Consider the following 15,989-nt stretch of genomic DNA (forward strand, 5'->3'; position numbering starts at 1 on the left):
GCATCACAAGTGACTTTGTAAATCCTAGTTTAAAAAGCATACTGCATTGCAGTACTGGGGTAGGATTCATGAAAGAAAGCCACTGTCCATCTAGAGCTTGCTGCATTTTTCTTTAAGTGAGTGCCAATGTATTAATGAGGTGTTTGAAACATGATGCTACTCTTCCGGAAATAGCTTTTGCCTACCCTTGATATATGCATCTTTATCATTTAGCCCTCTCACAGATGATGGCTAAATGCTAGTCATATTTTTTTAAGGTTATACTGTACACTTCTATATTACAGTGGTACCTTGGGTTAAGAACTTAATTCGTTCCAGAGGTCTGTTCTTAACTTGAAACGGTTCTTAACCTGAGGTGTGCTTTCGCTAATGGGGCCTCCTGCTGCCGCTGCGCGGCTGGCGTGCAATTTCCGTTCTTATCCTGGGGCAACCACTTCCTGGTTAGCGGAGTTTATAACCCAAAGCATCTGTAACCCGAGGTTCCACTGTACAGTTCCATACCCTTCCCAATTTTCCAGGGGCAGTACTGAAATGATGCAAGTTATCCCAGCTTCTAATTTGATCCTGGAATGTCCCTATTTCCCTCTCCAGTGCTGCTGCTGCTAGGCTCAGGGAGGAGGAGGAGCCAGTGCTTCTCCCAAGCAGTGGCTGAAGGGAAGCATCTCATTGCCTCTCCATGGCCGCTGCCGCCGGCTTCCTCCCATGAGCAGCTCATGGCATCTGCTGGAGAGTGGGCAAGGAGGAGGAGAGGCTGCCATCACCGAGGCCCAGCCCCATGTGACACACTGGCTCTCAGGTGTAGGAAGATGACAGGGTTGCCCTGGGCAAGAAGAATGGGAGGGGGCAGAGTGGAGCACAAGCAGTCTTGATATTTTATTTAATTTTATTTATTAACTATCAATTCTTTATTGATTTGCATGTCTATACAAACATTATGCATTATCTCTTAACAGGTAAAAAAGAAAAGAAAAAAATTATGTAAAGTACAAAATTTATAAAGAAATAAAGAAGTAACAAAGATAAGAAACAAAGAAATCAAATCTTAAAAAAGAGAGACAAAGTTATTTACATAGTAAAAGGAGTCTTGATTTTTAAAATTTAAAAAATGCTTTGTGCATCTGCCTCTAATCTTACCCCTTTCTAAAATTTATTTATTGGTGTGTGTTTTTCATTCTACCAAAGAATAGAATAAAATTGGGGTTAAGGGGTTTTCTCATGATGGTAAAGTGTGTGTGTGCCATGCCCCATTGGTGTGGCGATGGTGGAACTTGCCCTTCTTCTGATAGGAAATTCCCTGCGGGGGGTGGACTGGGGTGTTGAGGAGGGTTAGTTGGGGGTGAGAAATGTCCGTGTTTTCACCTGAATCCAATCCACCGCAATTCAGGAATCTTTTACCATCATGGGGCTTGAACCCCTGACCCCGACATAAAGAGTCTCATGCTCTACTGACTCATGTATTCTACAACATGCAAGGATCAGGTTGGCATGATGCTAAAGTTGACTAAATAAGCATCAGCACCTGTAATTTCACTCAAACTTGATTTCAGTTTAAAACCACCAATGGGATAAAATGACTCACCATAAATAAATGTAGAACAATATAAATTCCATTGTGATTAACTTAAGTGTATTTCCACTGATCCGTCAGGTTATAATGAACTGCACACATTGTTCCAAGTAAGCTCCGAGCGGTGGAAGATTCCAGAGATTCCAGACATTTACCTAGGGTACATGCTTCCTTTGGAATGAGGTACAGAGGAAACTGTGATGTCTTTATGATATATGGTTTATTTACACATATATGCAACCTGAGCCTACAATGAGGGAGGTCACAGCATTAACACGCAATAAGGTCTTGCTTCTCCCATAGCCAAAGCCTTGGATTCCAACAGAAATCAGGCATAGCTCTGACTCCCAGCTGCTCAGCCTGCAGCCTGTCAGCTTCCAGCTTCCAGCTCACAAAACTGAGCTCTCAACTCTGGCTTTTGTCTTCCTAACCACCAGCGAGTTGAGGGAGTGGGGCTCACCCATTTGCTGTCTGGCACTTGTTAAACCCATACAGACCATTACTTCACCAGGAAACTAGCCTGGCTATTTCAGGAACTGGAATCCTTGCTTAGGTTTTAACACTTGCTGGATCCAGGAATTTGAAGGGTCTCGGCATACAGCTCCCCACCCACCCACCACAACTCATAACCATATAGGTTGTTTTACTTGTCAGATGGAAGTTACTTGGTTTCCATCCAGTATGCATGGCCCAGAATCTCCAGTCTTGGCATAGCAGTTTGTTCCTTGTCAAGTAATATGACAAGTACTTTTGCTTGGTTCGTAAACAGTTAAGAACAATGAGAAAAGTGTTTTGCATTCTACATCATTCTTATTTTTAATCCATACATACATGCTACAAATGCTTAACTGGAGGGGACAAATGCTGTTGCTCAGCAACAAAGAATTGGCAAGAGCTCAGAGCAAGCTCCACATTACTAACAGACAATGACTCGTGCAGCTCAACAATCAATAGCACTTGATTTAAAGGCAATGTCCAGTATATCATACTTCCCAAATAATAACACACAGTTGTATTAGTGGTCAACATACCGGTATTCAAGACATCAGCTTTGCTAAGTACTCTTATTGCAAATGTTGTGCTATATTCTACCCAAACCAACCCAGTTGCTGTGAATGATTTTCTAATTTGTATGGATTTATTTTTTAAAAAAATGAATAGCCTTGTTGGCACCTTGAAGACTAACAAATGCATTGTGCTGTAAGATTTCATGGGGCAGAACCATCTTCATTAGATGTTTGAACTGAGTACCTAAGTAGTGTATAATCTGAGCACAGGGAGGAGGAAGATGATTCTCCCCCCTCAAGAAAAGCACAATGTAGAGTCAGTTGTTAGATCAGAGATAAAACTAGGTGTGTCACAATATTGACTAGTGGTCATTGTTCCTGACTAGACTGAGAATAGCCAACATTAAAGCTGAAGAGAGACAGTTACTCTGTCTAATGCAGGGGAAGGCAACACTGTGCCCTCTAGATACTACAGCTCCCATCAGCCCTAGCCAGCATGGCCCATGATCAACAATGATGGGATATGTCATCCACAACATCTGGAGGGCACCAAGTTGGCTACCCTTGTTCTAATGAGCTAGTTGTTCCCATGATTTGTCAAGGCCAAGTTACACATTACCAGTGCTTTTTTTCTGGGGGGGACACAGGGGTGCTCATACCCCAAAACATTTTGTGAATCTATGTTTGGCCTCATTGAGGGGCAGTATTTCAATGGGAGTAGGAAAATGAGAGTACCCCTAAACATTTTTTTTAGGAAAAAAGCACTGCACATTACTAAATGCTAATGAACTCAGATTTGGCAGAGTCACGCTAGAGCAGGAGTTGGGCATATTGGACCTGGTCAGAGGTGTCATCTTGTCCCCAGGATTGGGGGGGCAGGCAGTGCATTTTGCACACGTGTGATATCATGTGCATAGTCCGCATGTGACATTGCGTCATCGGGAGGACGCTGAGTGGGGAGCCCAGCGCTGTGGCTTCTTCTCCCGTGGCTCAGGAGCCAGCAATTGAACCACACTGTGCTCAGCCTCCTCCACCCCCTCAGCATCAAGGGGGCCTGGCCCAATGCCAGCAAATACTGAGTGGGGCGGAAGACCCCTCCGCCCTAGGAGTTGGTGCGCCTGGGCCTAGGGCTGAATGCAGCCCTCCAAGACTCCTAATCTGATCCTTGCGGCTCTTCCCAGACCACACTTAGCACCAGCCATGCTTTAGACCCTCCTAAATAATGTCTCTTCCTTGCCCGAATAGACATACGTGTGCAGGGTGTGTAGAAACCTCTGGGTTTTACATGGCTGGAATGCAGCCTATTGTACAGAGTCACATCCTTTGCCCTGCCCACTTTTGCCTTTGGCCCTGGGTCTTCATGAGCCCCTTCATGAGGAGACTCAGCCCTTCAGCTGAAAAATGTTGCACTAGGTTGCCAACCTTTTTGACCCACAAGCTAAAGATGAAATGGTTTGCAGGAAGCCAATTTTAAAAAACTACTGTAGCCCCAAGTGGACAATGCGTTCTGAGCTGTGGTTTCATCTGAAAGTCAGCTGGTTCCAACAGGATTGTGTGAGGAGATTATCAATAAACTCTGTTCATACTAGCCGTTACGATGGCATCACACATTCCTGGTCTCATGAGGCACAACAACTGCTGTTCTTTTCTGATTTCCTTCCATACAAGACTGTGACCTCATTTTCACTCACCCAGTCTTTCGGCTCTGATTGAGAAAGCTCTGTGTAACCTGTACACTCCCTGGCTGGTACCATTTGTTTATTCACATGTTGTAGATTGTAGTAGGATCAGGTATTTGGTGACTGCCAGCATTTGTTTCAGTCACCTCTCGGGGAAACAGCTTGTCTGAATCCTTCTTTGGTCCTCTGCCACAAACTCTCCCTGGCACAGATCCTTGGTCCCAGGTCTGTTTGCAACGTTACTTTCTGTGGGAAGAAAAGAGAGAAGGTGTTTGTATGCAGATGATCTTCTGATCAATCTCTGATATCTCCAGTTTTAAAGAAGAAGGATCAAGCAGAGGTCCCGGGAACTGTAGTTTGCTAAGGGTGCTGCATCCCAGGGACCTAATCCTACAAAAACAAAAAAGGAGCCATCATTCTGAGGCACTTCCTTGCTGTAATTACTTTACAAGCTCTTATCCTCGTCAGCTTGTGATTGTGTCTCTGTGTTGAGTCCACAATCGCCATTTCAATTGGCACCATTATCTGACATGAACAAAATGGGAGGCACACAGGGTCAGTATAGTTAGATTTATCTTGCATGCATCAGATAGTGAGGGAATATCTGATGCAACAACAATCAATGGGAGTTGGACATTCTGTCCAATGCAATGTGGGTTTGCATTGCTTCCAGCCCAGCAACATATCTGAAGGGGGGGACAAGTGAGGAGAGTGCTGTTGTCCTAATGTCCTGCTTGCAGCCTGTAGGCCTCTGTTTCACCATTGTGAGAACAGGATATTGGACTAGATGGGCCTTTGGCATGATCCAGTAGGGTTCGTCTTATGTTAATCATACTAATTGACCATTGTTCATGGCCTTTAGATTCTCAGTTAGAATTCCCTCTGGTATGTACACCTGCACCACAACTGATTAATTTACAAATCTTCCTACGTACCTGCCTATCAGAGAAGGAGAAAGTTATACGCCCAAGGACTGCAGTAGCAAATCCCTGCATGAATCCTATCCACTGAACAATTGCCATTATATTTCTTTTGTCAAGCTCTCTATAATTTTCTTACATTCTTTTTGCTAATCTTAAAAAAAAATCTCTTATCCAAAGACATCACAACCAGCAGAACTTTAAGAAAAGTGCAGAAATGATCTTCCTCCCTAGCAACAGAGAATACAATAGTGCAACCTCAATAGCTCTTTATTTCACTTAGTCTGTCGTTTTCTTTTGATAAGACTCCCCACCCCCTTGGAGGAAGTTCATATGCACTAGAGAGTTCAAAATACAAATTCTGACTCTAAAAGTCTGTTCCTAAACAGGAGCAATAGTTCTTGTAGGTAAAACACTGCCTGTTTTTATTTAACAATTAATTTACCTGATTTGTTCAACTGATTAAAGCCTTTGGATAAAACTGTTCCTAGTTGCTTGTCATATTTCTTTTAGTATATCCATCATTGTTCCAAAATTCATTGCTATGACCTTCCTCTTTATACTTAGTGTGTTAGATTCAAATGCTCCTTTCTGTTCATGGAAGGAAACCTTTAGATCTTACCCACTGCTTCTTGCTCTTAAGACTATGGGTTGTGTCCAGTTGGTGCCCTAACACAAGCCTTTAATATCCAGAGGAATGCATCCACTAATGGGAGGGGGAGGGGAGGGGAATTCCTATTTTCCCTCCTCTCTTCAGCCTCCCTGAAAATACATTCTGGAGGATCTGCTGCCTCTCTAGAACAGATCAAAGGGGAGGCACTGAGGCCTATGAAAAGAGGGGAATTGGGGGAGGGGAAATCACCTCTCTCTTCTATTAGCAGACTCCTTCTGCTGGTAGGAGGACCAAGACATTCACCTCTACGAACCTGTTTTATTTTATTTTAAAATCACTTAATTTATAGTTATTTTCACAGTTATACCTGCTTGCAGGAAGTGTTGTGTATTATTTATGAGTCGTTTATTTTTGTATTAGCTGCTGCTTCTTCTTCTTCTTCTTCTTCTTCTTCTTCTTCTTCTTCTTCTCCAAAGAGCTCAAAGCAGTGTTCATCATAGTCCCCATTGAGCTTCACGGATGAGTGGGGATTTGAACCCTGGTCTCCCAGGTTCTAGTCTGACACTCTAACCACTATACCACCTGCTTCGAAAGGAGTTTTTTTTGGTACAAAACTCTGAACTAGAAAAGCAATCGGATTAACTTTTCCCACAAAGTCATATCCGCAAAGTGCTCTATGGTATACATTTCTGTTTTTTTGTCAAATGGCCCAGAAGTAGGTTGGACCATGAACAACTCTTTCCTCATTGCTACGCAGATTACAGTGGTACCTCGGGTTAAGTACTTAATTCGTTCCGGAGGCCCGTACTTAACCTGAAACTGTTCTTAACCTGAGTCACCACTTTAGCTAATGGGGCCTCCTGCTGCTGCTGCGCCGCCAGAGCACAATTTCTGTTCTCATCTTGAAGCAAAGTTCTTAACCTGAAGCACTATTTCTGGGTTAGCGGAGTCTGTAACCTGAAGCGTATGTAACCTGAAGAGTATGTAACCCGAGGTACCACTGTATTATGTTCTCACTCAGAAACAAGGCTCCATGTTTGCTTGCAGCAGAAGTGATAAACCTTTTCCTTACTCCCCAGTCAGAGGGAAGGTGACTTCTGAAGGTGAGGTTTGGTGGGTTGTTTTTTTGGCCACCACAGGTTTGTGAAATTCCCAAACCAGCAGAAGAGCGTTCTGCTTGCAGTCAGTTGAAGATGGAACCATTACAAACCAGTGATTACAAATGAATCATCTGGAGTCCTCTTGTTCTGAAGGCTAAGATGTTCATATCTTCTTCAGGGTAATGGTTTAGGGTTTGCTGCATCACATCAGTGCCACCAATATTTCTTCCCGTTTGTTGTTGAGTACTTCTCTGAAAACGTACACTTTCCCACAGCTCTTTCAGAATAAGTACCATCATTCTGAATAATGTCTGAAAATTCTGCTTGAGCGGACATCAAATATAACAAGGAAAGAAACGTAGTCATTATGTTGGACAGTGTATCATTCTGCTCCTCAGGAGGGGCCAAACTTTGCTTGAACGTCATTCCATATATACTGAAAATAATGAAATCACTTTTCTACAGAGCTGGTAAGGTTTGGTTGGAAAAGGAGATTCTCTATTAAAAGACAACCATGCTATTATACCATTAGTTACTGCTGCTTCTATTTTGGGAAATATGCCGATACAATAGCAGTGTGTCAGCAGGGGCATTCTCACTGAGAAATTGTTATTTTATTTGCAGGTTGGAATATAAAAACGAGACAAGAACAGTTTGTCACTTTGTGGGTTCACGCTTTATTTCTGACACAACATCAGTGTGGAAAAAATAAAATAAAAATCATTTTCGATCAAAGGGGGAAATGAACTCAAAAGTGCAAACGAGCAGATAAAACATTGTTCCTGTCCATAATCACTTTTAAGGAACTTTTATTTTGCTGTCACACATAAAAAATGATTAAATAACTAATTTTTCAATTAGCAGTGGAAAATACTAGTAAATCATTATGGGGTGGGGAAGATAGGCTACATTTCGGACAAATGAGCTCAACTTCAGCAGAGGATCATGGCAGAAATAGAGGGGGGTGTTTTTTCTGATTCCTCTTCCCCCTTGAAGCTCAGTTCTCCTTGAATATCTGCTCCAGGTGCCAATAAAAATGAAGGCTATAATCCCAACCTCATTTACCGGGGAGTAAGCTATATTAAATTCAATAGGACTCACTTCTCAGTAGGCATGATTAGGGATTACACTGTAGGCCATTACTCAGATGTTTAGTCCTACTGAGTTCAACAGGATTTATGCCTGGGCAACTGTGTACAGGATTGCTGCCTCAAGGACCTAAAACTGAAATTTCTGATTGATAAATGCTTTCCTGAGCAATGCTTTAAAAATGTATTTCTTTCCCCTAAGATTGTAAGCTCTTGAAATCACACCAGGTCTTCAAATAGCACCAGATCTTTTTAACTATGATTTTATCTGTTCTATTGAGCGATCATGCACCCATGTATTCTGGATGCTGAATTTCAGCTCCATGCCGCCACCCAGTGGGGTTTCAATGATAAGGGAGAAAAACCAAAAGCTTCTGAAAAGCAATTATGCTGCATTTAAAGCAGGAACAAGCAAGCTGAAATAGTCTCACTTCCTCCCTAAAACAGGACAGGCACATTTTAAAGTTTTATTGCAGTAGACAATCTTTGCAAGGAGCTATTGTAACTGTGAAAATCTATTTAAATAAATTAGTAAATGGTTGCTTGTTGCAGCTAGGTAAAGGTAAAGGGACCCCTGACCATTAGGTGCAGTCGTGGCCGACTCTGGGGTTGCGGTGCTCATCTCGCTTTATTGGCCGAGGGAGCCAGCATACAGCTTCCAGGTCATGTGGCCAGCAAGACTAAGTTGCTTCTGGTAAACCAGAGAAGCACAGAAATGCCGTTTACCTTCCTGCCAGAGCGGTACCTATTTATCTACTTGCACTCTGAGGTGCTTTCGAACTGCTAGGTTGGCAGGAGCAGGGACCGAGCAACGGGAGCTCACCCTGTCGTGGGGATTTGAACCACCGACTTTCTGATCGGCAAGTCCTAGGCTCTGTGGTTTAACCCACAGCACCACCCGCGTCCCTTTTTGCAGCTAGGGATGGACAAATCTGGGAATTTCTCTTTCTCCATTTCTCATTTTTCCTGTTTAACTTCTTTAAAAAAGTCCTGATGCATTTTAGTATGCAATTTTTCCTAATAGAAACTTTTGAAAAAGTAACTTTCCCTTAGCCCCCAGTGGTACAAGGGGTCAGTGAGTCTGCCTGTTAGTCAGAAGATTGGTGGTTTGAGCTCATCCAGGGATGGCTATGGGCAGGATTCCTGCACTGCAGGGCATGGGCATAGCCAGGAGTTATGTTAGGGCAGGTGGGACTTTTGTTGGGGGTGGGCAGAACCAAGTTATCTGCGACTCGATTGGTCAGTTAGTTTGGTAGTTTTATTTTTTTAGTTGATGGGGGCAGCTGCTCCCCTGGATGTGCCCATGTTGCAGAGGTTGGATTAAATGACCCTTGGGATTCGTTCCAACTCTACAATTCTAAAGGAACGCTGGGTGAATTTTGCACCTAACACACCACTCAAATGGTATTTAAAAATCTATATTCGTAGCTAGAATTACTATTACTGCATCAGATAAATCTGCCATTAGGTGTCATACAAGTTATCATATAATTAATTTCACAGTTGACCAACAACGGATGCAAGAGAAACACAATGTATCAGCTCAGTCAAGTTTTAAGCATATGTCCTCTACATACAGCAAGGCAAATCCCCAGCTCACATCTCCTCCTTTTCACCATACAAGCCTTGTAATAATAATAATGTTGTTGTTGTTATTTTATATATCAGTGCTTTTTTCTAAAAAAATGTTTAGAGGTACTCTCATTTTGACTCAAGGAAATCACCATTTTATAGATCAAATAGGGAAAAATAAATAAAGTAAATGGACAAAAGTACAAAGATTAACAAAGTGTTTCAGAGTATGCGTACCCCTGCATACCCCCAGAAAAAAAGCACTGATTATTATTATTATTACTTATACCCTGCCCATCTGGCTGGGCCTCTCCAGCCACTCTGGACGGCTTCCACAGAATATTAAAAACACAATAAAACATCAAACATTAAAAGTTTCCCTAAACAGGGCTGCCTTCAGATGTCTTCTAAACGTCAGATAGTTGTTTATTTCTTTGACATCTGATGGGAGAGCGTTCCACAGGGTGGGCACCACCACCAAGAAGGCCCTCTGCCTGGTTCCCTGTAACCTCATTTCTCACAGAGAGGGAACCACCAGAAGGCCCTCAGTGCTGGACTTCAGTGTCTGGGCTGAACACTGGGGGTGGAGACGCTCCTTCAGGTATTCAGGGCTGAGGCCGTTTAGGGCTTTAAAGGTCAACACCAACACTTTGAATTGTGCTCAGAAACGTACTGGGAGCCAATGTAGGTCTTTCAGGACCGGTGTTCTGTGGTCCCGGTGGCCACTCCCAGTCACCAGTCTAGCTGCCGCATTCTGGATTAATTGTAGTTTCCGGGTCACCTTCAAAGGTAGCCCCACGTAGAGTGCATTGCAGTAGTCCAAGCGGGAGATAACCAGGGTACGCACCACTCTGGCGAGACAGTCTGATTACAAGGTGTGTGTGTGTGGTTGTGTCCCACCTACAATCCATGGGTAAAACTTAAAACACACATGAAATTTAACACTCCAGGCCTGTGTTAGCCAAATGGAAGCAAAAAGGCAGAAACATACCATTTTCATTTTTTTAAAAAAGTATTTTAATCTCCCCAATATAAGGGATGCTTCATATTGCTTTTTATTGCATTGACAACAGTGAGCTTCAGTGATCCAACCTGGCATTAGAGACCTGTATCTCCATATGTGTCATCTATCATTGCACAACCAAAGGGTTGCAGGGCCCATGACTGACTTGGAAGGAGGATACACAGGATTAAGATGTTACATTTGTGTAAGAGCATCATACAGCAAAAGAAGAAAAATCATTCCATGGATTGACTCCGCTTATGTACCTATCTTCTTTGATTATGCTATTGACAGAACTACTTTTCATAATCTTAAAATCAATACATATTGCTTTGCTTCCCAATAAAACTCGTGTCAACCAGGCTTTTTGTTATGAGTTAGTGCTTGACGGCAGCCCAGCTATTCATTAATGTAATAAAATATCAGTAGCCTCCGTCCATTAATCACACTTCCAACAATTATATACTAAGTCAGATGGAATAAGGATTAATCTCGTGTTTGTTGTGGTAAACAGTGTGATGTCCATTCTAGCAACATAAGTGAAGTAACAGCTGGATGGGGAAAAAACCAAAACCACAAGAATTCAGAGATTTTAGCTAAAATTAGACCACCGCTGGTCTAATGCAGATACATGTATTTATTTTAAAATACTAGTAGAAAAATATGATACCCAGATTTGCAAGTTCAGATAGTTTGAAAACAGATTTTATTCTGGTACCCTCAAAATACTTTCATCATAATTTTGTACACTTTCCCAAGGGCCAATTCTCTAATATCAGGTTTTCCAATACTGAGGAGGGATAACAAGTTTTATAATCTTAAAGGCTCATTTTTGTTTGCACCTGTAATAAAAAACCATGAGTTTATGGGTTTTTCTGTATTTTCTGAAGGAGGTACTCCATTTGTAAGTTTAGATTTGGCTGTCCTTTTCTTGTCTTTTTACTTAAAATTTTATAAGCTTCCATTTTCTTCTGTTTGTAGAGCTTTTGAGCTTTTTCTATTTCTTCTCTTCTTTTTATGGCTGCCTGAAATAATAAAAAATAACCAAGTAATTAAAAGAAGTATGACTTTCATACTTTTTTAGAAATTGTTTGTATATATATATAAATGCAAGTTGCAAATATCTTTTTACAGGTATATATGCTAGAAAAATAAATGGTGATATCTAAAAATATTTGTCCATGATACCTCCGTCATTTGTTCCAATGTTTTTAGTGTGAAAAAAAAGTAATCAACACAGTTACCTATCTAATGATAAAGTGCAAGTCTGTCTTTCTATTGTCTTTCTGATACGGGGGGAGGGGAGCACATTTGCTTATGTTATTGCATTGTTCTTCATGGTTAGGACTACAGTGCAGCTGTTTGAGAAGACATCAGACTGGTGGATCTCTTGGGCATGACTGATGAGAGCAACAATCGGGGAGGGGGGGAGAAAGACATAACATCTTACAAGGACAGGAAGAAACACCATGGACAGAATAACTGCCACACACAGGAAGAACAAGGATATAGTTTGAGTTCCTCATTTACAGTTTTATAAATCATTTAATGTTTCAATACAAACAGAAGCTATTAATATTGAAGTTGCTGTATAAGGGATTATGATTATGACCGGAATGTAATTGAAACTAGTAAGATTCTGGAATGCAGAAATAAAGAAAGTCATGAAACCATCAAATATAGCATGCAGGGGGTCACTTTAACTAAATTATAATTCAGTATTTGAAAGATTGGTATTAATAATTGTATTATAAAAAACCAGACTGGTGGACCCCTTTCCAACATTATATTGAGTGAGTTACATAAAATTATTATGAGTTATAAGAAACAAGAAGTTGCCCGCATGAACTTCAGTGCCAGGGAATAAAACAAAACCCTTGTTGATTAACTCTCACCTCTTCCCACTCTCTAAGGTGCTAACTTTCTGTGAGGAACTTAAGACTTTAAGACTTACCTCTTTTTTCTTCTCTCGTTCGGCTTTTATTTTCTCATATTCTTCTTTTGCTTTCTGGTTTGAGGTTTTCGTTTTAAATTTTCGATGAACCGTGTTGCACCTGCATTACACAAACAAACCAGTGCGTAAAAGTAATGATTTTCGATTAATGCAATTATACTATTCGTGTAAAGTTTGCAGTTCTGATTCAGTGCTTTCAATGGCCCTCTCAATACCATTTGGAAAAGTGCAGCAACAACAACAGGGCTGTGCTGGGGAAAGGAGTCTATTGCTCATCTGACCTACAGAACTGCTTTTGCCAACACCACCTTTCAAATAGGCAGCATTGTCTGCTATTCTGCATCTATCATGTTCAGAGCAATTATCATCTACCTATAAATCTGATTTAACCATTTTGAGCTGCTTGAGATCTATTATGTTTGAAAAGTGGTTTGCAACTATTAAGAAAAATGCATATGTAATCATGTAACTTCCTTATATGTACCGTAACTTTATTTCCCAAATTTATACTATATAGCCAATGTGGTGCCTTACAGTTCCTTTCAACCTCAGCAAACATGGTCAGGGACTCTGGGGTTGTGGCACTCATCTCACTTTACAGGCCGAGGGAGCTTCCGCAGACAGTTTTTCCACAGACATGTGGCCAGCATGACTAAGCCGCTTCTGGGGGAACCAGAGCAGCGCACAGAAACGCCGTTTACCTTCCTGCTGGAGGTAGGAATTTATCTACTTGCACTTTGTGCTTTCGAACTGCAAGGTTGGCAGGAGCTGGGGCCAAACAACGGGAGCTCACCCCGTCGCAGGGATTCGAACTGCCGACCTTTCGATCAGCAAGCCCAAGTGGCACAGTGGTTTAACCCACAGCGCCACCCGCATCCCTTAGGACAATTTACTATAATTTGACCCAAATCCTAAAATAGCTGAACTATTTTATATGCTGTTACAGCTACTTGCTACCTTTTTCACTGAACTAAGCTTGGAAAATGAAAGATTACACTGAAAGGAACTAAAATGCTGTGAAAACACCTGCTAGAAGAATAACCTAGGCTCACCTTTAAAAAGGAATTATAGGATAAAAGCAGTTCCCAAAAGGTTTCTTACTTTGTGGTTGCAATTTCCTCTTCTTTTGGTACAGAAGGGCGAACAGTCCTAGGCTTCCGTTGTTTCTTAAGCATTTCCTCTTCAGCTAAGTAAAGATGCTTCAGGTGTTCTGGGTAATCTTCTTTGTACCCAATGTTCTTCTGAGAATTGGCATTGCTTTCCTTTTTAAGCAATTTCTTGTAGTCACGTTGGATCTTTTGCTTTCTCCAAAAGGCAAAACCCTGTCCTATAGACACCAGAAAAAGATGTGGAATAAGAAAAAAGTGTGATTAAAACTACAAATGTTATAACGTAACACTCTCTTTTACTAATGTTCCTAATTTCTTTAGTAACTAATGTTACTAATGTCTTTTACTAATCTTCCAGATGATCTTTGAAATAATGCTCCATCTTCTCTTGAAGAACTGTAGTTAATAAGGTCAACTCGAATGTTGAGCAAGCTGACTTGCTCATGTAAAAGAACTTAACCTTGCTCTCCACCCTTTCTGCAAACTCCTCTCTGGGAGCCCTTGCTTTCACATGGTCTTACTAAGTCATAGCTGGGTTCCTGTGATGTGTGAATGCGATCACTGTCTCTTCCTCTGCAAACTGATGGAAGACCTTGTTGTACAGGTAGGTAAGGTCAAACTTTATACTTAGCAGCCCTTACTAAGCCTGAGGTCCTAACCATGTCTACCCAGAAGCAAGTCCAACTGAACACAAGGTGAGTAGGGCTAGGACTGCAGCCTAAGCTACGAGCCCCGCAAAGCCCACTTCTAAGTGAACAATATTTAAATAAAATGTTTTGCCAGGATGTCACATTTTGTGGTTAATCTTATTATTATTTATTAAATTTGTATACCATCCTTCATCCAAAGATTGCAGGGTGGTTCACACAAACCCATTTTAAAGACGACAGAATATTAATTAGCCCAAGGCCTGGTTATACAAAAACGTTTTTGCCTGGCACCTAAAGATACATAATGAACACACCAAGTGAGGCTCCCCGGGACAGCACTCCACAAATGGAGAGCCACTGCAGAAAAGGCCCAGTTGGTACTGGCACCTTCCAGACCTCTTGTGGAGAAGGCACACAAAGATGTTTGCAGGGTCTGGACCGGGTCATATGGGGAAAGGCAGTGCTTGAGATAATTACAGCCCTGGGCAGTTTAAGGCTTTATAGGTCAAGAAGAGCACTTTGAATTGGGCCCAGAAACAAATCTGCAGCCGGGGCAGTCAGGCCAGGAACAGTTGTAATATGCTTAAACTGTCTAGCACCGGTAAGCAACCTGGACGCCAAACTTTGCACCAGTGGAAGTTTCTGAACTGTCTTCAGCGGCAGCCCTACGTAGAATTTGCGGCAAGAGTCTAAGCTAGAGGATACCAGAGCATAGACAGCAGTAGTGAGGCTCTCCTTGTCCAGGATGGGCCACCAGCAGAAGCTGACGGAAGGCACTCTGTGCCACCAATGCCACTTGAGTCTCAGGCAACAGCAGTAGATCCAGAAGTACCACACACCCCTAACTCAAGACAGCCAGAACGATACCACAGTCAGTGGTATTGAAAGCTGCCAAGGGAGGTCGAGGAGAATGAACAAGGACGCATTTTCCTGCCTCTCATGACAACCAAATGCATGGCAACCAAAGCAGCTTCTGCGCCAAAGCCGGGCCTAAACCCTGACCGAAATGGGTACCCAAACTTAGCCACATTCTTCTGACTTTTAGAAGACCTCTGAAGGCAGCCCTGTTTAGAGACATTTTTAATATTTGAGGTTTTATTGTGTTTTTAATATTCTGTTGGCAGATGGGCGGGGTAGAAATAATAATAATAATAATAATAATAATAATAATAATAATAATTCAACGTGCACCATTGATTCCAATGGGTCTATTCAGAGTACGACTTAGCTAGCTATCGCCCAGTGTTTATAAATTAAAGTTTAAAGGCAACGGAAAGGGGCCAGTATAGGAGGAACGACCGCCCCCTCCCCCCGCCTTCAGCTCCTTCCTGGCTGCCCTTACCCTCCCGGACGCTCCCTCGCACCAGACGCGGGTCTTTCCTCCACTGCCGTTTCCGACCAGGGCGAACCTGCGACTTCTTCTCCGCCCCAGCATCTTTCTCGGCGCCCGGCGCCTCTCTCTTCCTCGCTACAGGCGCCATCTGCCAACTTCCGCTCGGCTTCGTCGCGCGCCAATGACGTAATCCAACCGGCGACCCGCTTCTCTTCGGCCGCAGCAGTCGCCGCCTTATCCCTGATGAAGAGAAATCGCTGGCCTTTCTGTCGGTGCTCGATTCGCTTAGCCTGGACAGGGCAGGCGAGAGCGAACGGGCGTCCTTGGAGACGGACAGGCTCTCCCAATCGAGCGCCGAGCCCTTCCTTCTACGCCTGAGCAGCTCGGCTCCATC

At 42.5% G+C, this 15,989-nt stretch overlaps 1 protein-coding gene across 1 annotated transcript; it reads right to left on the reverse strand.

Moving 5' to 3' along the window:
- Positions 1 to 11,238: 11,238 nt before the first annotated feature.
- CCDC59 (coiled-coil domain containing 59) lies at positions 11,239 to 15,743 on the reverse strand (the record flags this gene model as incomplete). Its single annotated transcript, XM_083573377.1, has 4 exons — positions 11,239 to 11,574; positions 12,504 to 12,603; positions 13,605 to 13,830; positions 15,605 to 15,743. The coding sequence occupies 4 exons, from the start codon at positions 15,741 to 15,743 to the stop codon at positions 11,413 to 11,415; spliced, it is 627 nt and encodes a 208-aa protein (XP_083429503.1). The 3' UTR covers positions 11,239 to 11,412.
- Between the last annotated feature and the right edge of the window lie 246 nt (positions 15,744 to 15,989).

Source organism: Podarcis filfolensis, assembly GCF_964270895.1.
Source record: "Podarcis filfolensis genome assembly, chromosome: 10".
In the NCBI taxonomy this organism is placed as follows: Eukaryota; Metazoa; Chordata; class Lepidosauria; order Squamata; family Lacertidae; genus Podarcis; species Podarcis filfolensis.